Source organism: Drosophila takahashii, chromosome X, assembly GCF_030179915.1.
Source record: "Drosophila takahashii strain IR98-3 E-12201 chromosome X, DtakHiC1v2, whole genome shotgun sequence".
NCBI classification, from domain to species: domain Eukaryota; kingdom Metazoa; phylum Arthropoda; class Insecta; order Diptera; family Drosophilidae; genus Drosophila; species Drosophila takahashii.
Window position 1 is genome coordinate 24,062,199 of NC_091683.1, and position 25,782 is coordinate 24,087,980.

Sequence of the window (25,782 nt, forward strand, 5' to 3'; positions counted from 1 at the left end):
AGAGTATTGCAAAAAAGTAGAACAATGTGGGAAAAAAACTAAAAAAAATTCTAAAAAGGCACACCAATTTCATCTTACAGGAGGATAACTAAGTTATAAGTTTCAAAAAAACCCATTTGTAACTAAAATAAAATACGTTTTTAAAAATCAAATCAAGTGCGCTTGATGAAAAGTCAAAATAGCAAGGCCAAGGAATGCTTTTCAAATTTAGCGCCTCAACTCCTTGAATGTATTTTTTTAAGTATTTATATCGCCTATCCTTTGGTATATTTAGAAAGTCACAGTCACACTGCAACTTAATAAATAATGCGATTATTTTAGGACAACTATCGACTAACATGTTTTATTGAAAATGGATGCTGTATTCAAACCACGGATAATCAATTAATTAGTTATATGTTTAAATCACCATTTTTCCCTTTTCCTATTAATTTTGAATTTAAATATAAATTAATTTCTTAATTTCTTACCATACCTACCAATTAATGAAAAGCGGGGTACGCTGTAGTTTTAGTTTCATTTTCCCCCTTTTTTACAACTAATATTGCCCAAATTATAAACTCTACGCCTATTTACTTGATTTCAATTCAAAATGTAATATTCGAACCAAAGTAATCGGTGGATGCCGAAAAGCTATCGATGGTAGCACAATTCTGGAGACATCGATAGCAGCGAGCCAACATCGATTCAAGTTCCAGCTCTATACTGTGGCCACACACGCGTTTTTTCCCAAATCGTGCTTTTTTTTGTGAAATTTCGTTTGTTGCAATCGGCATTTCATTAATTTCGCGCAGCCAACGGAAAACCCAGCGCGGGCACGAAACCGAGTCAAAGTTGCCAGCAAGTGCGTGCAATTGGCCGCAGGAAAATGCCAAAATTCGGACCGATTCGCAGCGCGCGTGTGTGTGTGTGAGAAGAGTGAAGAAGAGGAGCGAAGAATTGCGAAAGCAGTGTGTGCAAGGCGGAAGAAGCACAAAGACAAAAGGGAGGCGATAAAAAATTCGGCAGGCGGTGCGGTGCGGTGCTGTCCGGCGATCGAAACGGAACGAAACGAAGCGAAAAGAATCGCAGGAGCAAAACAAGGCGGCATGCCGGAAAGCGGTAAGGAGGGCGAGTCCGAACGCAGAACCAGAACCAGAACCCCAAGCGCTTTGCCCCTATTTGGTACGAAATCCTTTTTCCCGCCTCTACCTTTCCAGTGCCCAGCATTCACATAGACGAGGTGGTGGCCAAAGTTAAACCCAAGGCGAATGCTGTCAGTTTGTGGCGCCAAACGGAATAGTTTTTAAAAATATCGCCGCGTGTGTGAAATCTCGGCGAAACTCGGGAGAAAAGAATAAAAAACCACGACGGCGTGCGTAAGCGCACTCACACGCTCGCACACGCACAGACAGAGAGAGAGCGAGAGCGAGAGGGAGAGAGCGACAGCTAAGAGCCAGAGCGAGTGAGCGCTACACACGCACACAAACTCGCTGGCAGGAATTGCAACAGTGTGTGCTTCTTTTTTTTTTTTTTTGTTGTGTGCGCGGCGGCGCTTCTTTTTGGCTGCTTTTTGTGTCTCTCTTTTGGGCCGTTGCTTCGCCGGCTAAGAAGGAAAAGCGAAATTTGAAATTGGCATAATGGAGGATGGTCAGGAGCAAAGGGAATCCTCGCAAGCGGAGCTGTCCAAGCTGCATCCGATGACGCCGCTGAAGGAGATGCCCGAAGAAGAGGAGGAGGAGGAGGAGGGTGAGGAGGAGGAGGAGGAGGGTGAGGAGGAGGAGGACGAATCCTCGGCGGGAGCCAAGCAGTCCAATAGCAGCAGCAGCAACAACAACGTAAGTACAGTTGTCGATAGCTCCAATCTGGGTATCGATTACTCCAATCCCCACCAATTCCCATTTCCCATTGCAGTCCATCATGGGCAAGATGAAGATGCGCGTCTCCAGCATTCTGCCCGCCTCCCTGAGCGGCTGGTTCTCGCCCTCATCGAAGGGTGGCCCCGAATCCTCCCCAGCCAATCTCCACCAGCCTCGCCAGGCCAACGGACGCTCCACCACGAAGCGGAAACGCGGACGCCGTCGCATCATGCTGGCCGAAGCGGATGCCGATGCAGCCGACGACCTGGACGACGGTTCCGATGCCAAGGGGCTCAACTACGAGGAGGTGGCCCTGGCCGACAACATAGCCGAGCACGACCTGGCCGCCGAGGATGAGCAGACGCGGCGCAGCGAGTACAATGTGTTCCTGCTGCGCAAGCGACGCGAGGCGGTGGATGCCGCCGCTGCTGCCGCTGGCGAGGATGAGGCCGATGCCGAGGAGGATGAACTGGAGGAGGAGGATGACGAGGAGGAAGACGACGACGAGGAGCAGGAGAATCTCTTGCAGGCAGCCGCAGCGCAGCCCAAAAGGCGGCGTCTGGAGGTGGGTTATTTTACTATATAAATTCGTTCTACTTTTTCTTAACGAATCCTAAATCTTTTGCCAGCTGGAGACCACCGTCAACTTGCGTCGTCTGCCTTTATTGTCATCCACGCCTGCTGCCGGCCCTCTTGCAGGTGCCACCAGCTCCTCCTCGCAGTTGGCGGGCGCCAGGAGCAGAAGCCAGTTGGCTCCTCACCGGCGCAACCACCTCAACTTGTACGGCGGCCAAAGGCAGCGCGAACCAGCCTACAACTTTTTCACGGGCAACGAAGCCGCCGAGGGCATCACCGGGGATCTGCCGCACAGGTAAATGCAGTCTATTAACACTCAAGGAGCGTAGTATTAATCAATAATCCATCATTTCAGCATCCGTCGCTCGTTGAACATACCTTTCGGAGGCAGCACCGCCATCTCCAGCCTTCCCAACCACAAGCGACCCTCGCTTCTGGGCCAGCGAACACATCGTAGGGATCTGGTGGCCATGGATGAAACGGGTCTGGGCTCCTCAATATCCAATTCCGACGGCGAGCGGCTCGATCATTTGCTGAGGATCAGCAAGACCAACAACAACATAAGCAACAATAACAATAATAATAACAACAATGTCATCAAGTCAAAGTCAAGAGGAGGAGGAGCTGGTGGAGATTCGCAGTCCGAGAGCGATGTAAACGATTACCACGACAATGGTGAGGGACTGCGACCGTCGTCGCATCACAACAGCAACAGCAATCTGGAGTTCTACGGCAATCTGCAGAGCACCAAGTCGATATTCAACAGGAGCAACGCCGCCACCGCGCAGCCATCATCGCATCGCAATTCCACGTGGTCCCTGAACTCGCTGAACCAGCGGCGTCGCTTCAATGCCTCCATTTACGGCAGCACGTCGGCCCTGAGCGACAGTCGCCTGCTGAGTCGCAGTGCCTCAACCTCTGGCTCGGCATCGGCTTCGGCCTCCAGTTCGCCGTTCTACCAGGGACGCACCACCTTTGGCGGCAATTCGGCCAACAATCGGGTGTTTAGTCGCAGCAATCTAAGCTCCTCGGCCGCCTCCTCCACGCTGGCCATTAATTCGGCTGGCAGTTCACCGGCGCTTTCGTTGACCGCCGGTGGCATTGGTTACGGGATGAAGGCAGTGGATATGCGACCAACTGCCGCCGCAGGTGGTAATCTCTCTGAAACATCTGTAAGCCAGAGTGGCGGCAAAAAGTCCGGCTCCGGCCTGTCGAACACCACGCTGCGCATCCTCAACCTGCTGGACAGCTACTCCACGCCATTGATCGATGCCAAGCGCATGGGCAGCACCCTCAAGGAGCACCAAAGCAGTCGCCAGCAGCGTCAGGCAGCTCCGGTCGCATCGCCGTATCCACGTCCCTCGGCGGCGGCGGCGGCGGCGTTACGCGCTACGCCCAATCTGTCCACCGAATTGGCCGAGCTGCGCTCTAATAAACTGCTGGTGCCCACCATGCAGCAGCTTTTGGAACGCCGGCGCCTGCATCGCGTTACCCAGAACTCCCGCGATGTGGTGCACAATTCGCGCGTGGAGAACCAGCCAAATCCAAACGCAAACCCGAATCCAAATCCAGAGAAGGCCAAACAATATGTTGCTCCTCCTCCGGTGGATCAGCCGGCCAGCCATAGTCAGCAGCACACAAACAAGATGCGCTCGCGACTCTCGCATCAGACGCGCAACAAGGAGCCGCGCACGGAGCTGGAGGAGGCACCCCTGCCGCCGGATCTGCCGCAGATCAGCTTCCCGGACATGGCCAGTGCGCCAAAGTTCGACTTGGTCATCAAACCGACGACGGTGCCAGTCTCCAAGCCATCTGCCGTGCTCCCAATCGTTAGTAATAAGCAGCTGCCCAACTTCCTGGCCAATCCACAGCCTGCGGCTCCCATTGTTAACTCTTCCGCCAATGGAAACGTCATCCCAGCAGCCGCTAGTAAACCAATGGGACGCACATTCAGCTTCTCGGAGCCCACACCTTTGTCGAGTTCGCAGGTGAACTGTGTGGACAAGCTGGATATCAAGCGTAAATACTACTTCCCTTCACCGGCTTCACTAAATGAGGTGCAACCACAGCCGCCCACTATGAATGGAGCAATGGGATTCGGTGAGCAGTTTAAAAAGTCCGCCAAGGAATGGGAGTGCGACATGTGCATGGTGCGCAACAAGGCGGAGGTTAGCAAGTGTGTGGCCTGTGAGACGGCCAAACCGGTAGCGAAATCTGGAGCTCCCCCTCCTCCTCCAGCACAGGCAGCACCATTTGTGCCACTTTCTGCCGGCTTTGGGGATCGTTTCAAGAAATCCTCTTCCGCCTGGGAGTGCGACGCCTGCATGCTGTCCAACAAGGCGGAGGCCAGCAAGTGCATTGCCTGCGAGACGCCCCGAAAGACTGCGACTGCGACTGCGGCTCCGAAGGTGAACAACTTTCCGCTGATGATAAACAATTCGGGTGGAGTTTCCGGTTTTGGTATGGCCTTCAAGCCAAAGGCGGATACGTGGGAGTGCCAGGTGTGCCTGGTGATGAACAAGTCCAGTGCCGCCGAGTGCGTGGCCTGCCAGTCGCCCAAGCCAAATTCGCAAGCCAAAGGCGCCCGTAGCCCAACTACATCGTCCTCCTCCTCGTCATCCTCCTCGGGATCATCTTCTGGCTCATCCTCGGGCTCATCCTCGGGTTCATCCTCTTCGTCGAGCAGCTCAGCCTCGGGTGCATCCTCCCCAGGAAGATCAGCATCAGCAGCTGCAACGGAGACGCCCAAGCAGGATGCTGGATTCAAGCAGCTGGTGGCAGCCCAAAAGGCAGCCAGTTGGGACTGCGATGCTTGCATGGCCCAGAACGATATGTCGCGCGTCAAGTGCATCTGCTGTGAGCAACTGAAGCCGGGAGCAGCCAGCCCCGCCTCCACGTCCTCCGTGATCTCGATTTCCTCCTCCGACAGTAGCGCCAGTTCGGTGCCCAAATTTAGCTTTGGCTTTGCGACGGTCAAGGAGGTGGTCAAGCAGCCAGCTGCGGAACAGACTCCGGCTGCTCCAGCAGCTGCTCCTTCCCAGTTTAGCTTCGGCTTTGGGGGCAGCAGTGTGGGCAAGGATGTGGCCGACAGTAAGAAGGCGACGACGGAAGCCACAAAGACTTTTGCGTTCGGCGTTGGCAAAGTGGATCAGCCCAAGACGGTGAGCTTCAAGGCGGATACAAAGGATACAGAGACTAAAACTCCAGCTGCAGCTGCACCAGCCCTTCAGTTTGTATTCAAAGCACCAACTACGGCAACCACTGCAACCACGGCCACCTCAATCACTACCACAACCACCAGCAGCAGTAGCAGTAGCACCACTGCTCCTGCTTTGGCAGCCTTTAGCTTTGGCGCTCCATCTTCATCCTCGACTGTGTCCAGTTCCACGGCCAGCACGGCTGTCAAGCCCATGTTTAGCTTCTCGGGAGCCGGCAGTGCAGTCAGCAGCAGCAGCAGCAGCAGCAGCAGCTTTGGTGTCTCCTCGAATGCCATTACAACAACGACGACAGCCTCCTCGACGACAGCCTTTGCCTTAGCACCGGCAGTAACTCCATCTCAAGCTGCACCTGCTCCAGCTGCCAACTTTAGCTTTGGAACAAGTGCAAGTGCAAGTCAGCCGAAGACGTCGTCCGCTGGAACCTTCTTCTTTGGCCAGACACCAGCGGCAGCCGCGACGCCAGCAACGCCAGCCAGCGTGAGCTCAATCTTTGGATCAACAGTGGCGAGCACTAGCAGTTCCAGCTTAAGTGTAACCACCACCAGCACGGCCGCCTCAACCCCGCAGCTCTTTGGCAACTGGGGTGAGAAGAAGACAACCACGACGGAGACGACGACCAGCGGCAGCAGCAGCAGCGCAACGAAGGCATTCACCTTTGGATCCGGAACGACGACGAGCACGCCCAGCTTCGGCTGGTCAAGCAATGGAGCCGCGGCGGCGGCTAAGATCACCAGTGCGGCGGTGTCATCCTCGTCGGCCTCCACAATGGCCACGCCGGTCTTTGGCAGCAGTCCCATGTTTGGAGCTACTAGCAGCAGCAGTACCATCAGCACCACCAGTAGCTCACCTTTTGGATCGACAGCGACGGCGACAACGGCGGCGGCGGCCACACCGGCAGCTAGTTTGGGTGGCAACGGAGCCCTCGCCGGGGTCTTTGGCCATGTGGGCAACTCACTGGTTGCCTCATCTGGAGCACCTGGAGCCGCCACGCCGGCTACCTCTGCCTCGGCCGCCTCGACCGCTGCTCCGCTGGCCAATATCTTTGGCCATCCGACGCCCATTGCGGCGGCAGCGCCTGTTTTTGGCAGCGGCAGCAGCAATACGAGCGGAGGATTCGGAGCAGCTGCAGCTGCAGCTGCCACATCGGCCGCAACAGCGGGCCCGGGATCGAAGCTAGCATTTAACTTTGGCGGAGGAGCCGCAGCCGCGCCAGCTGTGAGTATAGTTAGCTATTAGAGGCCTTCGTAATTGGATTCAATGAATTATTTAGCATTTTTTGGTTTTATGTGAATGAATTCATTAGAATTTCGAGTTTAATAGAATTGAATGAATGAATGGCATGAATTTCGAAGTAATGCAAACGACAATTTCTTTTGAAGAAGAAAGAGCCATTATTTTGTGATTGAATCTGCATGAATTTTATTTTCTAAGCAGTTAACATTGATTTGTTAAACATTTTCCACTTTTTGTTCTCAAAAGAAAGCGCAACAAAAATCAAAAAATTCATAAAAATTATTCATTCATTCATTCAATTCGAAATAAGTTAGAAAAACATTCAATTTATTTCACATAGAATTGAATTAAACAAATCAGAAATTTAATGGAATACTATGATAAAAAAAAATTGAATGAAAATTTAATGATTCTAATTCAATTTGAAATGAATTAGAAAAACATTCAATTTATTTCACATAGAATTGAATTAAACAATTCAGAGATTTAATGGCATACAATGATAAAACAAAAATTGAATGATTTACGCAGGGCTCTATTAGCTATGGAATATGGAAGAACCTTTTAATAATTATTTTCTCTTTGCCTTTAAGCAGCCCTCGAGTGCACCATTCAAGTTTGGAAGCACCACCAATGAGCCGGCGGTCAAGCCTGCGTTCAACTTTACGGGCTCCGCGGCGAGCTCGACTCCTCAGGCGGCCACCTTCAACTTCTCGGCCAATCCGGCGGCCACCAGTCTGTCCGGCGGCGATGTAAGTAGACGATTGCATTGAAAGTTTGCAATTGAAAGTAGTTCACCACCCATCCAACTACCTGACCTGACCTCCACTTACAAAGTATTGCAATAAAACCAAGAGGTGATCGATGTGTGATAAGCAATCTCTCACCTTCATCCATGCAGCAATTTGTTTGCGGTTGTTTGTAGTCGTAGCTGTCCTTTTGATTTCGATTTGCATGCGCCCACTCCTGTTATAGCGATGATAACATTGCGCTTATCAATCGAACGATCCTCCTAACACTTCTGACCGATCACATTGATTTAGAACTATGTATTGATTTTAACTCCCAACTTATATACATATATATATATCTATATATTTATTTGTATTCTTCTCTCCTTTTCTTTTTTTATCTTTATCTTTTTCCACAACCCTTTCTACACACAAACGATCGTACGTGTTGTTACTGTTGAAAAATTGTCGTATACCATGTAATTTATGTATACTACTCCTTAACTACGCAACTTTCTGTACTGTACTGAAAAAAAAAAAAAAAAAAAACTGAAAACCTATGTGGGCACGGGCACGAACCAACTTTACTACCATCCATCTTACTACCACCTATGATTACCACGATTATGATTACGAACCACCCACTAAATGAATATGAAAATGAACCCAATGAACCGAATGAACAAACCCACTAAATGAACTTGAATCGAATGGATCTGAATCTGAATGTGTGAATCCCAATCCGAATCGAAACGCACTCGCAGTCGCAGTCGCAGCCGCGCATCTTCCAATTTGGAAATCCATTAGCGGTGGTTGATAGCCAGGCTAGTGGAGCGGGAGGTGCCAACAACAACTCCACCTCCGGCGGTATGCCCATATTCAATTTTACCGCCGCCGCGGCGCCGCAGATGCAGGTAATGCGAAGAGATGGTCAATATCGAGAGAGATCCGTCGACTCGATTGAAACTATTTTCCCCCCCGATTGCTAATCTCGACCACCATATGCATTTAAACGTACCACAAGGGGATTGTCAAAGATATCTGACTAGATTTTAATTTATTTGTGATCTTACTTATGATCTTAAGATCTTAAAATGTTGTAAAAAATACTTACTTCTTTGACAGTCCCCGGTCATAAAATCATAAATATATCATTTATATCGTGCTTTTCTCATCATGCTCCATTTAGCCCTAGCAATATCTTTAATCGCATGCTTAGTTTAACCGTATTTCCGTAGATCTTGAACTTGAACCAAAGAGTGCACGTGTCGCAGGGCTTGTCAAATTTTTTTCCTAATTACAATTATATTTAGAATAAAATTAAATTAGTTTGTGTTTGATGTGTCAATTGTTTTAGGTGTAGTTTGGCATGCTTTTTACTGTAATATTTTGACAAGCACTCACACATGCACCGCACAGCGCCCCCTCACCCCCCACACACAGACACACACGCACACAGATGCAAACCAGCTGTCACTTTTCATGTAGCCATTTCATTCCTTTTTCCTTTTTGCACTCGATCCAGAGTAATTAAGACTCTTTATTTGTAAATAACAAAAAAAACCACCAACCATCATCGTGAAGCGTCGTCGCTTATGAAAAAAATACTTGCCAAACAAAACAAACTTAACAAGGAAAACAAACCAAAAATATTCTTCTTGCAGTCAACGCCGAATGCCAATGCACCGTTCCAATTTAGCGCCGGTTCCCCAGCGCCAGCCAATATATTTGCGTAAGTAAGACAGAGACGGATGATTCTGATTCGTTGGCGGGCGGCTAAACCCATCCCCCTCCCGCCCCCACGGATGGGTGCGAGCGAGACAGAACACACAGCGGGCAAGGGAGAAGGAGATGATCACGCATCTATTTTTTTTTTTGCCGTCTCCCCTTTTTCTCAATTTAAAATTGGTCAATTTATCAACACAATCAAACAATCTGACTCCACACGCACACACGTCTTTTATTTAGCATACACACAACAAACACACACACAGCTGCATTATTAACCGTTATAATTGCATTTATGTTTAACTAATTTTTAAGGCATTTGTTTTTTGTGCGCTTCCATTGTTTTGTCTTTGTTTAGTTACAGTTACAGTTACAAGTTACAGTGAAAAAAAGGGAAGATGAAATCTATGGTATAAAATCTATGAAATCTACAAGATTAATGCTACATGTAATTCCATTTTTAGTGGGAATTTGAGAAAATAGTTTAAAAAATAAATCAATTTTTTTTTTTGTGTGCAAGTTTATGTTAACCTAGATTGAAATCCGACAAATTAAATGTAATAAGAGGATGGGTCGATGATAAAATTGTCTAGAAATAAAGCATAATATTGCCAAAAGCTCGATATGTATGTATCACATTCCATCAAATTTAATTTTAAAAGATCTCACAGATACATTCCCATTCAAAAGTCAACAAGATTTTTGGTGAATTTCTATTTAATTCATGTTATGGGTTCATGTATTATCAACCATAACCCACTATCAGAATTGTATAAATTACATATTAGTTAACGTTAACATTGCATTTTCATAAGAAAATAATACACCATATGATTTGGACAGTTCATTGAAAAGCACTACGGAAAAAGTATACCTATATCATTTTTTTCAGAACTGGGGATTAGCCGCCACATAGTTAAAATTGATTTGTATATTTCATCTTGCCTTGAAATATTCCTATCGCATCCATTTTCCCACCATGGAATAGGAATGCATTGTACTGTAATGTTACATATATGTCTATCCAAATAGGATATACGATTTTCGATATTCCGTGACCCTTTGATTGTCATGTTCCACTACAGTTTGTGTTTGTCTTATTTGTGTGTTCCATTGTTTCGTTTTGTCCACAGAGCACTTGCCATTTCGTTGCCATAATCTATTTATTTCCTTTGATTAATGATTTTTGTTTTAGTATTTTGCGGTTGTGTGAAGACTTGAAAGAAAATAAATACGCTCGCTCCGCAACAGCCGCCCGCAGATGTCTCGAAAAATCGATGCTTGAAACTATGAAACTAATCCTCTATTTATCCGCAGCTTCAATCCGCCAGCCGCTGGCAATTCGGCGCAGAATTCTCAGATGGCTCGTCGCAAGATCCGGACTCCCGTGCGCCGCCTGCCGCCCCGGTAGAAATGGCATCGCAGTCGGCCGTCGAGATAGCAAATGCATCTGCTGAGGCCGCCATCGGATTAGGCTTAGGATGGGGGGTGCTGCCAGGAGGAGGAGGCGGAGGCGGAGGAGCAGCAGCGGAGGAGTATGACAGCAACAGCAACAGCAGGATCAAGAGACCGGTCCAGAAACGTAGTCGCCGGCCACCGAATGATCAGTATCAGCGTGGCAACAAGTACCGCTTTGTTCGCAACGGCAGCGCGGAAGCTGAGGCCGCAGGAGCAGACTCTTCCAGGATCAGAGGATGGGAAACGGGAGCAGCCCCACCATATCCATACAGACGGCACCGGCCGACACGCGACCAAGTCAACCAGGAGGACAACCACAGCCACAACCAAACGGGAGGAGCAGGATCTGGATATGTACACGTGCTCAGGAGCCGCTACAAGCTGGTGCGGCGCAGCAACGGCGACGTTCCGGCGAATGAGACTCAGAAACCAGGATAAAACCCAACCTGCGCAACCTGCGAAAAGAGGAAAAAGGAAAAAGGAGCGGAGGACCACAAGGAGGATATAGGATGCCGCACACTACATATACACATACATGATTACAAATTATATATATCTTGTTGGTTTGTTCACGCACTTGGGGCTACTGGAGGCGCCCCAAAAAGGCCCGCACCCAATCGTGTGTCTACACTTAAAGATTAATATATTATATATAATTTTTTTAAATTAATTTTTGTTGATTATAATGCTATAATACTACCGATAATTATGTAATAATTATTTTGTGAAATTGTAAAGAAGCGATTAAGCTAAAGCTGCTGCAACAGATGCGAAAGAAAGTAATAGCGCAAAAAACGTAAACTACATGATATATATATATAAAAACATATATTAAAGTGAAATCATCTGTTTAGACAATTTTCGAACGCAGAGTGATCGATCGGCCGATGAGCTGGCTAGATGAGAAGATAAGAAGGTTGCAGCCAGAGAAATAGAAGGAGTTGTACGATTGCATTAAGTCTTAGTTTTTGTTATTGATTTTAGATTTTAAATTTTAGATTTTAGATTTATATACCAATCATACGACCCTTGTGTTGCCTGTCCAGCGTTGAAAGGACGAAAAGGAGTCCTGCAGCAGCCAAGGTGGAAGGCCAACAAATTAAAGCAAGCAACAGCAACAACAACAACAACTATCTAGCAACGTAAACAAACAAAACCTATAGCTAACAGATAACAGATAAGATTGTGGGAATAGAGAGAGACAGACAGACGGGTGGCAAAGATGCGGAAGGAGAGCGAAAATAGTTACGATTATATGCATGTTTTTTGTATACATATATTCATAAACAAAAAAAAAACATTGAATATATTATTTTAATTTTAAATTGATCATGTTTAAGTCGATAACAGAAATGGAAATCAGAAGTCTTAATGTTGAGAGAAAAGGTATCATAATGTAAATAAGTAAATATATGCGGTATGATAATTTAAGCCCTGTATTTTGCTTTGGGGGTAAATGAAAATAATATAAGGAAAAATCGCAAGAAAATGGATTTATTCGTTACAGGTAGTTAGTCCAATTTAAAAAGCCAATTGACCACAGGGAAACTCACCTTGACCGTTAAGCGTTCACACGGGCCGGCCAACAGCCGATAACCGATAGCCGCGAACAGTCGCCATCGATTGCCGTGCCATCGCTAGTTGTCACGGTAAACACCACCACTATTTCTGGCATCGGCAATTATTTCCCCAAGTTTATATTATTTTTCGCTCTCCGAATTGCTTGTGCCGTGCCGCTCCTGCGATATGTGCTGACCCGAGGAGCGACGACTGGCAAATCGGTGGCGGATTTTCGATTTGGACAAGCCAAAACCAAAACCGAAACCGAAACCAATCGCAGTTTCCCAGTCGCGTCCGCTGCTGCTATGTGTGTGTGTGTGCGTGCCCGCCCGTGTCCGTGCAAGTGTGTGTGCGAGTGAGATCGGATCGGATCGGGAAGAGAAGTTGTTGTTTTTTGTTTTACTGTTTTTGTTGTTGTTGTTGCTGCTGGAGTTGCCGTTGCCATCGTTTGTTGTTTGTGCATTTTCCCCTCGACGGGCAACGCAACAAAAAAAAAATAAATAAAAAGGAAGAAAGAGCAAGAAGAAGAAGCAGCAGCAGCAGCAGCTGAAGAAAAGGGCGCAAATTTGGAGCAGGGAAACGGGAAAAAGATGTTCTCGAAGAAGAAAAAGAAACCGCTGATCTCGATGCCCAGCAACTTTGAGCATCGCGTGCACACGGGCTTCGATAAGAGGGAGAACAAATATGTGGGCCTGCCCCTACAGTGGGCCTCCATTGTGGGCAACAACCAGATCCTCAAGTCCTCCAACCGCCCGCTGCCGCTCGTCGATCCCTCGGAGATCACGCCCACCGAGATCCTGGACCTCAAGACGATCGTGCGTCCGCATCACAACAACAACAAGGCGGACACCACGTCGCTGAACAGCAGCAGCACCATGATGATGGGCGGCGCACCGCTGAATCATCCCGGTTCGCATCCCCTGATGGGCCAAGGAGTCGGCGGCGGCGGCGGCATGATGATGCCACCGGAAGCGGGCGGCGGCGGCGGTGGGATAATCCTGCCCAAGACCTCGCATGTGGCCAGGTCCAATTCGCTGAGGAGCTCCAGTCCGCCGCGAGTGCGCCGGGTGGCCAATGTGCCGCCTTCGGTGCCGGAGGAGGAGGCTCCTCCCACGGCCGGAGGATCAGGAGGCGGTGGCTTCAAGCCGCTGCTCTACAACAGTCAGCATGCGCAGGCCAATGGAGCCACTGGACCGCTGGCCGTGCGCACGGATCAGCAGCAGTACCGCAGCAATCTGGCCATTCCGCCAACCGGCGGCGGTGGCGGTGGCTCCATTCCCCAGCAGACTTCGCCGGTGGGCTCGGTGGCCAGCGGCACGCGATCCAATCACTCGCACACGAACAATGGCAACAGCTATCCTCCCATGTATCCCACAAACCATCAGCAGCAGCAGCAGCAGCAGGCCAAACAGGGCGGCGATCAGAACCAAAACCCCCTGCATCCACATGCCCATCCGCCGCACACGCATCCGCATCCGCATCCCCACCAGCACCTGGCCAAGTCGGCCTCGCGGGCCTCCAGTTCCAGTGGAGGAGCCAGCAGTGCGGCCCAGCAGGCGGCCGGGCAGCCAAAGCAGGACCAGCGACTCACCCACGAACAGTTCCGTGCTGCCCTCCAGATGGTCGTCTCGGCGGGAGATCCGCGCGAGAATCTCGACCACTTCAATAAGATTGGCGAGGGCTCCACGGGCACTGTGTGCATTGCCACGGACAAGTCGACAGGTTAGGAATATAGAAATAAATAGGAAAATCCCCTCTGGAAATTAAATTAACGGCCATTGGTTTCTTTCTCGCTTTCAGGTCGCCAGGTGGCCGTCAAAAAGATGGACCTGCGCAAACAGCAGCGACGCGAGCTGCTCTTCAACGAGGTGGTCATCATGCGCGACTACCATCATCCCAATATCGTGGAGACATACTCCAGCTTTCTGGTCAACGACGAGCTGTGGGTGGTGATGGAGTACCTCGAGGGCGGCGCCCTCACCGACATTGTCACCCATTCGCGGATGGACGAGGAGCAGATAGCCACCGTCTGCAAGCAGTGCTTGAAGGCTCTGGCCTATTTGCACTCACAGGTGCGTGACCAGCATTTCCCTTCTCCATTCTGCTGGCTTCTTATTCACTTCATTGTCTGGCCAAACTGGGCATGTACTTTGTGCCATCGGCTTGCCATTTGCGGCGCTTTCTTCGCCCTCCGCTTTCGCGTGGCTTTGGTTTCAATTTCTAAATGTTGTCACCGACAAAAGTCGTCGGCCAGCAGGCAGGCACAGTGGGGCAATTGCCTGTGTGGCACGACCAAAGTGCCGGGTGAAATCGCACGTGCATGCCCTACCCCAAAACAATTTGGTTGGCAAAGCGAAGAGGGCTTTTTAATGGTGTTTACGAAGTTAGGAAGTTGGAATTTCTCAAGAACTAGTTTCTTTAAAAGCTAGATTTCAGTTCTACACTGATTTTATTTGATCTAAAACATAACAATTTGTCATTTTTAAGGCCAGAATTTGTGATATTTCAAATTTAATTATTATTTATTTCCATATTATTATCAATCCAATAACTAGAACAACCAACATTTTTATAATGATATATATTTGTTATTTGCTCTAAACCTCATCTTTACAAAATTTATACATATAAATTATTTTAATTATGATTTATTATTATATTGCTATCAATCAGATAACTAGAACAACTAAAATTGAAAATATAGATTTATTACACTTATGTTTTCATTTTTATAATGATATATATTTGCTATTTGCTCTAAACCTCAACTTTAAAAAAGGTGTAGGTATGATAAACACAATAATTTGGCATTTTAAAGGCAACATACTTATTTTAATTATGATTTATTCTTGTATTACCATCAATCCTACAACTAGATCACCCAAAATGGCACAAAACTAGAGATCTATTTGGTTTAAATTACAGTTAGAACCAGTTAGGTGTAGTTTTCACGCAAGATTGATTTATGTTTTCATTTTTATAATGATATATATTCGCTATTTGCTCTAAACCTTAACTTTACAAATTTTAAAGGTATGATAAACATAATAACTATCAATTTTAAAGGCGACATACTTATTAATATTGTTATAAATTATTATATTACCATCAATCCTACAACTAGATCACCCAAAATGGCTCAAAACTAGAGATCTATTTGGTTTAAATTACAGTTAGAACCAGTTAGGTGTAGTTTTTCACGCAAGGGGAACGGAAACGGGAACGCGAACACTCGAGTTCCCATGAGCAGGGAATTCTTTTCGGGCGTCACAGGGTTGAGCTGGTTTCTTTTGTGTGCACTCTTCTTTTTTTTTGTCCCACGTTGGCTCGTGTAATGCGATAAGTGTCTGGGAGAAAGGGTGGGTGAAAACCGCAAACTGTGAGCACTGTTTTAACTAATTTCCCTTCTCTCCGTCTCTTCCCGATGCTTCCGCTGCCCTCGAACAGGGCGTCATCCATCGCGACATCAAGTCGGACTCCATACTGCTGGCCGCCGATGGACGGGTGAAGCTGTCGGACTTTGGATTCTGCGCCCAGGTGTCCCAGGAGCTGCCGAAGCGCAAGAGTCTGGTGGGCACGCCATATTGGATGTCGCCGGAGGTCATTTCACGCCTGCCCTATGGCCCCGAGGTGGACATCTGGTCGCTGGGCATCATGGTCATCGAGATGGTGGACGGCGAGCCGCCGTTCTTCAACGAGCCGCCGCTGCAGGCGATGCGCCGCATCCGGGACATGCAGCCGCCGAACCTGAAGAACGCCCACAAGGTCTCGCCGCGCCTGCAGTCCTTCCTCGACCGGATGCTGGTGCGGGATCCGGCGCAGCGAGCGACGGCCGCCGAGCTGCTGGCCCATCCCTTCCTGCGGCAGGCGGGGCCGCCGTCGCTGCTGGTGCCGCTGATGCGCAATGCGCGACACCATCCATAGAATGGGCCAACCCAACCATCATTATCAAATTCTAGTATTAACATTCAGTTTGGCAACTGTACTTATATACCCGAAAATCCCTCGAAACGTTGTAAAGTCATTTAAGCCCAGCACACCCGCATTTTAGCCACTAATTCTATCACACTACCACTTACATACGTTCCGGAAGAGAATGCAATGTGCCTTTCACCCGCCTCAAAAACAGAAAAACAGAGATCGAGTTCAGAAATCGATATAGCATTTATCTGGCCGAGGATCATCATTTATATATATATAATAACTTCAGCATTTTGCTCTCTCCCCTCTTGTCAATATTAATTTGTGTGTGCGTGTGTTTGATTTTTTTTAACAAGCCCATAAACATTGTTCGAATATATACATATACGCTAAGAGATATAATGTTAAAGAACTATACATATATATATATATACACATATATTTTTTATAAAAACAAAACCTAAAACCTAAGCAAAGCGAAACAACGAAGGTGTGAATCGAATCGAAAAGAGACGGAAGCGTGAAAACGCCGCAAAACGAAAGAGAAAGAAGGAGAAAGAGATGGATGGAGAAGCATATTACATCTTTTTGGACATATATTTTTAAAAAACATTTACACCATTGGCCACGTTAATGCATGAAATGCCAACTCTCCTCTCCAGACATTTAAATATATTTAAACACATTCCCGATTTCGAAAATATTTTAAATCTTTTAGCTTACATTCTTTGTTCTGTTTTTTGATTTAACCCGTGTAATTATTAATTAATGAATAAACCTAAATGCAAAAATGTTCGATTTTGTTGTTTTAATTACTGAGTAATAATAAATTTTTAGTACTGTGACTAAAGTATTTGTTCGATTGATATGGAACTAATAACTAATTCACAGGTTTTATTATCAAATCCTTAGTAACATTCAAATTGCGGGTTATATAGGAAAAAAGTATTATATCTTCAAGCGATCTTCCGTAGTAACTTGAAATTATTGAATAGAAGTAAATGCAATGTTCGATTTTGTTGTTTTTATTACTGGTTGATTGATTGTTTGATTGATTGATGGATGTGAAGAATACATAATTGTGCCCGTGTAAATATCCGCCTACATATTCGCGAAATATATAGGCGTATTCACCACCGACATGGAGGATGGGGGCTGGCTCTGGATTGTGGGCGTGGTCGTGGTTGTGGGCGTGATTGAGTGAGTGTTGCGTGTGTGCGTGTGATTTTGTTTACAACATAAAATTACAAATATATTACATACACAAAAAATCAATTGCGAACTAAGAACTAAAGGGCAGATCGGGCTGCCACATAGCTAGCCATATGATTTGATGGGGTGGCGAGGAAGGAAAGGGCAGAGAAAGTTGGGATTTGTGGCATGGGGAATGGTAGTTGGATTGGTCCCAATCCCGCCTAGTTGCGCTTCCGCAGGGCCAGACGACCGATGGGGCGCTTGGGCTTCGTCTCCTCCTTCTGCTGCTGCTCCGACTCCTCGGCGGCGGCATCCTCCACCGCGTCCACGGGCGTCGCCTTGGCGGGCTTCGAAAGCTTGCGACGGCTCACTGGGGAGAAAAAAATAATACATTAGTATAGAACTCATTTGAAAAAAAATGTTCTATAAATAAAGTTAGATGATAATTAATATTAAAATTTCATATTTATCGCATTAGAACTATAAATAAAGTTTCTAGCTAAAATTACTCATTTGACACGTTATCCAGCTTTTCAAGAAATGGTTTTATGTTGGGATCAAGAATTTATGGCAAAAACAGGAATTTTTCTTCGCTTTTTCTTCCTAATTCTGTTAAAATAGGTTAAAAGGACGACTGTTTTGTGCAGCTAATAATATAGGTAAAAATATATACAATTTGGCAATTTTTTGATTTTTGGATCATGATTTTTTGTAAAAAAAATGGACAAAAATTAAAATTTCCAGATTTAAATGACAGTCGATTGGGAATATGAGTTCGTCGAGGTATGGCAATTCATCATATGGCTATTAGTTCTTCTGTTACATTAAAAATACTAATTTTTTTGGGTGGAAAATTAAAAAAAAAATCTTCTGGTGTTTTCATAAAAATAACTTGACTTAAATTTATTCTCAAAAATCTTTATAAATCGACGGATTTTTATATTTATGCAAATACTTAGGATCAAGAGCATTTCCAAAAACGGAAATTAAAGAAAATTAAACAAAAACTTAACTTAACTTTAAGCTTTAGAAAGCAAAAATGGAATAATAATTGATAAAATAAAAGAAAGTTAAATAAGAAAATATTGTAGGTAATAAAAAAATAACTATTGAAATGGATTGAACTCGCTTTGTAGGTGTGCTGTAGTCTAGGACTAAGCCCCTCCATCCCTGCTCAACTCACATGCCGAATTGCCCTTGTAGCCCCTTTCTAAATCGACGGATTTTAATATTTATGCAAATACTAAGGATCAAGAGTATTTCCAAAAACAGAAATTAAAGAACATTAAACAAAAACTTAACTTAACTTTAAGCTTTAGAAAGCAAAAATGGAATAATAAATGAAAAAATAAAAGAAAGTTAAATATGAAAATGTTGCAATAAAAAAATAACTATTGAAAAGGATTGAACTCGCTTTGTAGGTGTGCTGTAGACTAGGACTAAGCCCCTCCATCCCTGCCCAACTCACATGCCGAATTGCCCTTGTAGCCCTTGGCGGGACTGGAGGCGGGTGCGGGTGCTGGCGCGGAGGCCGGCTCCTCCTGCTCGCCGGAGTTGGACTCCTCGCTCTTCTTGGCCGGCTTGCTGGGACTGGGGGGCTTCTCGGCGCGATGCTTCTTGGCGTTCGCCTGGCGGCGCTTCAGCGAGTTGAGGAAGTCGTCGTTGGAGCGGAACGGCCGGATGACCGGGCCGACCTTCTTGGGCGCCTCCGTGGTGGTGGTGGTGGTGGAGCTGGCGAAGGCCGCCTCGTCGCCCTCCTCGCCGTGGTCGCCATGCTCGCCGGCCTCCTCGTCGTACTCCTCGCCCTCGCCGCCGGCATCCGCCTGAGCTGGCGCCGGTGTCGTCGTGGTGGTCACCTTGGCCGCCTTGCCGACGGGCCGGCGCAGGGCGGCGATCCTCTTCGCCGGCGAGACGGCCGGACTACCCTCCTCCTGGGCGGACACCAGGCCGTAGCACAGGGCGCAGACAATGAAGAGCAGGCAGCTGTGCGGGGAAATTAATAGGAATATTATAAATGAATATTTAAATATATATTTAAATATTTTAATAGGTACTATAAATGTTGTTATGTCTGCCTATAAATATTAAATACCTTTTCCTCAAGCATTTCAAGGGAATTTATGAATCATTTCAATAGTGAAATTATAAATAAATATTGAAAAATGTATTTAAATACTCCAAAATTGTATAAGTGTAATTGCTGTAAGCGAATATTTATTTTAAAATATTTTTCTTAATTTCCTAAAGCTTTTAAAGAGATTTCACACACTCTAATTAAAGTGTTAATTATTTTCAAAAGACTTCCGGTATTATCGGATATTTAAGAAATTAGTCTGAAGGTTTCCAGGCATTAATTTAAAAATCTTGTTAATCTCATTATTATTTGAAAAGTTTAATGCTGCAGCATTAGCATTTAACCATAAACGCCCCTTCTAGTATTGATCAAGTATTCAACATTAAATATTCAAATTTTACAGAAATCAATTCTGGTTAATTGAACGAACAATGTTTCATTAATTATCAGAATTTACTGGAAAAACATGATTTGCCCAGACTTTGGAGGCAATTAGTAAAAATGTACAATGTAATCCACCGATTTTAAGTGAATGAACCAAAGCCAAAAAGGGATACATTTTCGATTTTCGATGAAAGTATGAGACCTGTTGAATCCCCGGGACAAGGTTGTCCAAACACGCATCTAATCCTCGTGACTTCAATCTGGAAGCAAACTCTTGAGCGATCAGCCCAGTCTGGTTGGACGGGTTATTCAATACAGAACCTGAAGTCGTAAATATTGTGTACATAAATTGCTACCCGCGTCTATATATACAGTGGAGATATGCTGGGAGAAACTTGGTATATTACAAAAACCAAATATAGATATATATATATTTACCATAAATTTAAAAAAAGGGGAAATAGTATCCTCTTATCTAAATCTATAAAAATATATATTGTTATATATATAAACAATAAAATAAATAATTATAAAAATTAATCAAACCGCAGATTAAACTATGAAAATATTTAGGCATTATAAAAAAAAAACTTTACGATTTCGCTTTATAAAAAGGCAATAAAAGTTGGTATTTTAAATGCGAATAATTTATGAAAAACAGAAGCCACTGTTTATGGGACCTTAAGCAAAACAAAAAAAAAGTAGTTGCCATTCGGATTCGGATTTTTCCTGTAAGATTTGTATGTTGTATGTCGCTCGCTGACGGAGGACGGAGATGTGCTAACAAATATTAATGTGTAAAGGTCAGGCAAACGGGTTTGTTCACTTTCGATTTCGATTTGGATATGGATTTCGCCTGAATGCTTTAATGCCTTAATGCCAAATTCGAATGCGAATGAATGTTGCTCTGTTTCTTGGCTTCTATGTTGTTTTTGTGTTTTATTTAACCTTTTTTTCTCGATTTTTTTCTATATTTCTTTTTGATTTGCCGCTGGCGACGGTGGCGGCTTTAGTGAGTCAATTGCTCATATTTTATGCAAAACAAAAGACTTAGGCAGCGAACTCGTTTTGAAATTCTTTCCTAGGCAACGTCCAAGTATTGTTGTTTTTGCTGCTGGAAAGGGGGTGGCTTATAGAGAAGGGGAGGGACAAGTGGCCAAAGGAAACAGGTGCTTATGCAAAAGGCAGTCAACAAACCAAGTGGGAAACCAGTTGGCAGCCAGCACCACGCCAGAATAAATTTAAGTGCGCGCTCACACTGCCAACTGCAGTTGGCTAATAACGGTAAAATGTGCAAGCCAAGTTTTATTTTTAGCCAACACCGTTGTTCATTTATTTTACTTTATTTTATTTATATATTTTATTATTTTTCTGCTGCGCTGCACTTCCCCTCCGATTTGGGATTTATTTGCTTTTGGGGTCAGCTGATTGGATGATGGCTCGTCTTGGCTATGGATATATGGATATTTTTACTATAGATGGCCCAGTTAAGCGGCGATTATGCAACCGACAAAGGTGAAAGGCGTGGGCTCAATTTTGTGGGTGCGTGCCTGGCATCTCCAACTTCCCAGCTCTACAAAAAAAAGCCTTTGCACCGAACTCATTGCCTCCGAGGCAGAGGCGTGCCCAGAAATATTTCCAAAAGGGGTTGAATCTTGCATTTATAATACGTCACGTTTGGCGCTTCAACAATTGTCGTCTACCCACTTTTCTTTTACAAAGAAAAGCGTTTTCTTTTTGCTCTTAATTTTGTATTTTTCCAGGTGTCATGGTTCTATTTATATGAAGCTTAAAAATCATTTTAATCATTTTAATGGAATATAAACATACATAAATTAAATATTATATTTCATTATTTGGGACAAAATAACTATTATTTTAGATTAATGAAGCTTAAGAATTCGCGTTATGAAAAAAAAGTATTTTCCTAATTATTTATTAAGGAATGAGAGAAATAAATGAGTTAAATAATGAGAACAATATTCAATAAAGAACATTGTGATATTAAAATGGTAAAACTATATTTATCAAGCTGAATATTTTTTTCTAGTGTGCAATTTAATTTCAATTCCCAAAAAAATAAGTGTCTCCAAGCGTTGGTTTCTAGGCACTAAGCCTGCGCATGACATTTGACTAGGGCCCCGGCCTGAGCTTCTTCGCAACCGGTTTCCCACTAGATTGGAGTCCCAGTCGCAGTCCCAGTCCCAAGTCCACACCCACAACCATTAGGTGGACAGGTAGACACAGGCACAGGTACGGAGGTACACAGGTACCAGGCGGCACATTTCTAGCTTGTGGGCTTGTTTGTAAATCGTCTTTAGTGCCAGTTTCTGCCGGTTATATAAGCCGACATTAGTTGCGAATTTATGATAAGCATCGCATCGCGTTGGCGAGAATTTCGTGGGGCAGGCGGAACCACTTATTTAATGCAGCCTCATCATCATCATCATCGTCATCCTCTTTAAGAGCTTGGTCAACAAATTGGTTTGGCTTTTAATTTATTTCATTTCATTTCGCTTTTGTTTGGCTTCGTTCTTTATTTTATTTTATTTTTTAGTTTTGTTGTCTCACGGTTTTTCTGGCTTTTAGTTCGATTTAATGGGATGGCGTCATTGGGCCTACTGCGGATATGGAAATGGAAGAAGAACTTCCATGGCCTAAAGTAATTTATGCGGCAAAAGCAAAAGCACTTAACAAATTTCAATACCGGAAGTTCGATGGATATTTTATGTTTATTTTTTAAATCAATTTTTATTAAGTCTTTCGGACGAAGTTTTGTTTTGTTTTAATCAATATAATTAAAATGCAATTTCAAAGAATTTTAAATGTAACAATGATTTTAGTAATTTTGAAAAACTAATCCATAATAATCTCTTTAAGAAAATGGTTTCTAGAATATTGTGAAAAGTTAACTTTGATGTTTAGAAGAGCTTTTAAATTGTTGTAATTATTTTAAATTATGTTTTACCATATTTTTAGAGACTCTTGTGAAAATAAAAACAAGAGAGAACGCTATAGTTCTATCAGTTCTATCAGATTCCATTATTTGCTAATAACTTTTCAATGAATGGTGCGACTTGGAAAATTTCTTTTACATTTCGATTGGTATTAATAAGCACAACAAAATTGCATTTATAATTTTTCGAAATCTGAACTAAAAGCAGCTCAGCTTTAGAAAGTAAATCGAACTGATATATCAGTTATAGAGTTAACCAAAGTGTTGATCTTGAGGGCGACACCTTCAAAGGCGACACCTGCCCCAGTTAATCCAGGGCACGTTTTCTAATTGCCCTGGCGCCCTCATTACGCGTCAACCCCCCTTTGCCCCCCTTGTGGCATATGTGCAGCCGTAGCCACTTATTACAGGCCAAACGTGCACATTCGACACCGAATCGGATTCAAATTCGAATTCAATTTGATTGTAACTGCTTTTATTGCTGCCGCGTTGGATCAGAAGCCAGTTGGGTTGATTTGGGTGGAGTTTGGGGAGTGGAGTGGAGTGGAGTGGTTCGAAAAGAGCTGCTTTAAAATTAAGGCGAAAAGAGCCAAGTGGCTTAAGGCAAGTGGGTTCAATAACGGTGCATTGTGTGTCGTTGTTAGTTGGCCAAGTACGTGTTTTGGTTTTTTGTTTAGTTGCCTTCTGTTTGTTGTTGTCGCTGGCTGCATGCCAAATCGATCGAGTTCGCTGCCTAAGTCTTTTGATTTGGCCCAGAGTGGTGTTTATGTTTTTGTTCGCCGTTCGGCGTTCGCATTGAATTCGCTTTGGCCTATGAAGTGCAGCATATGGCCAAAGTCCTTGAATCTTGTATGTTGGATGTTGACTGTTGAATCTTACAGGCATCCACCGCATATTTTATTTATTTAAATTTAAATTGAAATTGAAATACATCTTGCATAATATGCGAAATGTATGGAAAATCCTGATTCCTCCACCTCTCGTTTTTTTTTTTTTGTTTCGATCTCGATCTCTGGGTGATTAATTCCCGCATACAACGCAGCGATTAACACACATATATATGTTACACACCCGAACCAAAACCAAAACCAAAAGCCGATCCAAAACCGAGTGGTATTGCATTTATGCGGCGATAAATGCATGCAGATATGCGGTCGGTCGGTCGGTCGGTCTTTTCGTCTGTCTGTCTGTCAGCTGGCATTAAAAATGCAACCGTTAATTTATAAGACAAGCGCAGTAATTAATCCAATACACTTAATTTGCTGCAGCTGCGGAAAGTCCAGGAAAGCAAGGGGTTGGCGGGTGAGGGAAGGTTGGTAGTCACCGAAAGAGGAGCCGCATCAGCTGGCGACCTTGAATTATATTCACCCCCTTCTCCTTCGCCACAATCCCCAGCTTAAGCTTTAACTTTTGCCATTTCTTTGCCGGCAAAATGCCAGCCTCACATCCCCAAGACAGCTTCATCAGTCGCCACTTCATCGTTATCATCGTGATGATCGTCATGACCAAACTTTGGCATTTCCAGTTCCAGTTTGGAGCGGCGGCGGCGGCTGCGGCGTGTTAAAGTTCAAATTGGCATTAAGCCGAGCTTACAGCTTACAGCTTACACCTGCATGTGGTCGTGCCCCAAAAAGGTTGCAAGTCAACCTGCAGCATGCAACCGAGCCGATTGCCAATTCATTTCGACAGTTGGCAACTAAGTTGCAATTTCAGATTTCAGAGATTTCCCCTGATACCCCAGAGAAATTGAAGAATTGAAAAATACTTCCCCTTAACAAGTGAAAATTATTAGATATTATTTAAATGATTCCCCAGGGAAGTTTTTACAGCAAATTAATATATATATTCCAGATTTTTCAGTTTCTAAGTAATCACAAAAAAAAAATATAACATCTCTTCTGACAGTCACAACATAATATTTCAATATTTCCAAAAAAAAAAATACAACATATTAATGGGTTTTATATATTTACGGATCACTCACATGTTGAAGTACTTCATTTTGTCTTGATATTTGTGTGTTTTTATGCGGGGGCTTGGGACCAACAACAGAAAAACAGAACTCGAAGAGCGCGCGCGAGTCTTAAACTTAAACTAGAAAAAAAACACTTGTATTTTGTAGATGCTTTTTTTGGAGGGGGGGTTTTTGGAGGGCTACGGCTTTTAGTGCTAGCGAGCGGAACTGACTGGCCACGATCACGATCGACTTCTAGAGGCAGACTGAACGTTACTTATGCCGTGTGCACACAGTTAACCTACGGCCATCCAATATTTTGTGGCAGCGACGGAGACTTCGACGGAGGCTTCGACGGAGACTGCGGCAGCGGCCGAGCAACAGGTTCAGACCGCCCTAGCCAAACCGCCTGCACCTCCAACCCGTGGCCACCGCCTCCTCCACCTCCTCCTCTTCCTCCGCCTTCGCTCAAAGCTCTGCACAGAAAAAAATAATTGAAAATCACCCCGCGAATTCTTGAGGTTCGCTGAGGGCACTTTTCGGAATACTCACCTTAACCTACAGTTTTAGTTTAATGATTTGTGAATTTACGGCATAACTTATTATAAAGTAAGAGTTTGGTGAAGAGTTCTCAGTTTTGAAAATAATTTAAATATAAATTCAAAGATCTTCAAAACAGTTATATATATTTGTTGATCCTTAAAAGGCAAACAGGAGTAAAAAAAACTCCTGGGACTTGTTTATGGGGGGATTTGAAAACCAATGTTTTGTTGCACACTTTGTTAATACCTATTTTTTTATATTTCATTTTTTCTGGAAATAGAGCATTCGATACCATTATTAACATATCAAAATGTTATTAAATATGCAAATTATTTAATATCTGATGCTGCCTTTTTTTGCTGTGTGCCCATGCACCGATCTATGCTATGGCAGAGAGTGCAGGAGTACTTCTGG

At 44.6% G+C, this 25,782-nt stretch overlaps 3 protein-coding genes across 8 annotated transcripts; 2 read left to right on the plus strand and 1 right to left on the minus strand.

Annotated features, from left to right (window-relative positions):
* Nucleotides 1-653: 653 nt before the first annotated feature.
* Nup153 (Nucleoporin 153kD) lies at nt 654-12,213 on the plus strand. 6 transcript variants are annotated; one of them, XM_070218648.1, is made up of 9 exons: nt 654-1,101; nt 1,200-1,817; nt 1,894-2,403; nt 2,468-2,709; nt 2,770-6,847; nt 7,459-7,617; nt 8,361-8,510; nt 9,261-9,328; nt 10,642-10,878. In XM_070218648.1, the coding sequence occupies exons 2-9, from the start codon at nt 1,620-1,622 to the stop codon at nt 10,733-10,735; spliced, it is 5,499 nt and encodes a 1,832-aa protein (XP_070074749.1). In that variant the 5' UTR covers nt 654-1,101; nt 1,200-1,619; the 3' UTR covers nt 10,736-10,878. The 6 variants fall into 6 exon arrangements, with proteins under 6 accessions (XP_070074749.1, XP_016999685.2, XP_070074747.1 ...); XM_017144196.3 differs by having other exon boundaries at nt 7,462-7,617; XM_070218646.1 differs by lacking the exon at nt 9,261-9,328 and having other exon boundaries at nt 10,642-12,213.
* A 190-nt stretch (nt 12,214-12,403) lies between these two features.
* mbt (serine/threonine-protein kinase PAK mbt) lies at nt 12,404-17,058 on the plus strand. Its single transcript, XM_017144216.3, has 3 exons — nt 12,404-14,064; nt 14,143-14,414; nt 15,790-17,058. Exons 1-3 carry the CDS (start codon nt 12,933-12,935, stop codon nt 16,264-16,266), a joined length of 1,881 nt encoding a protein of 626 aa, XP_016999705.2. The 5' UTR covers nt 12,404-12,932; the 3' UTR covers nt 16,267-17,058.
* Nucleotides 17,059-17,284: 226 nt separating this feature from the next.
* Nucleotides 17,285-25,112, minus strand: LOC108059126 (brain acid soluble protein 1 homolog). Its single transcript, XM_017144217.3, has 3 exons — nt 24,856-25,112; nt 18,926-19,440; nt 17,285-17,827 (listed from the first exon to the last, which is right to left on the minus strand). Exons 1-3 carry the CDS (start codon nt 24,870-24,872, stop codon nt 17,679-17,681), a joined length of 681 nt encoding a protein of 226 aa, XP_016999706.2. The 5' UTR covers nt 24,873-25,112; the 3' UTR covers nt 17,285-17,678.
* Between the last annotated feature and the right edge of the window lie 670 nt (nt 25,113-25,782).

Excerpts from the sequence above, each read along its gene's own strand:
- LOC108059126 (XM_017144217.3), bottom strand. Across the intron at positions 17,828-18,925 it reads CTACAAGGGCAATTCGGCAT|TGAGCCGTCGCAAGCTTTCG; the intron begins GTGAGTTGGGCA and ends TTTTCTCCCCAG.
- mbt (XM_017144216.3), top strand. The coding sequence starts at position 12,933 with ATGTTCTCGAAGAAGAAAAAGAAACCGCTGATCTCGATGCCCAGCAAC. Across the intron at positions 14,065-14,142 it reads TGCCACGGACAAGTCGACAG|GTCGCCAGGTGGCCGTCAAA; the intron begins GTTAGGAATATA and ends TCTCGCTTTCAG. Across the intron at positions 14,415-15,789 it reads TGGCCTATTTGCACTCACAG|GGCGTCATCCATCGCGACAT; the intron begins GTGCGTGACCAG and ends GCCCTCGAACAG.
- Nup153 (XM_070218646.1), top strand. The coding sequence starts at position 1,620 with ATGGAGGATGGTCAGGAGCAAAGGGAATCCTCGCAAGCGGAGCTGTCC. Across the intron at positions 2,710-2,769 it reads ACCGGGGATCTGCCGCACAG|CATCCGTCGCTCGTTGAACA; the intron begins GTAAATGCAGTC and ends CCATCATTTCAG. Across the intron at positions 6,848-7,458 it reads GAGCCGCAGCCGCGCCAGCT|CAGCCCTCGAGTGCACCATT; the intron begins GTGAGTATAGTT and ends TTTGCCTTTAAG.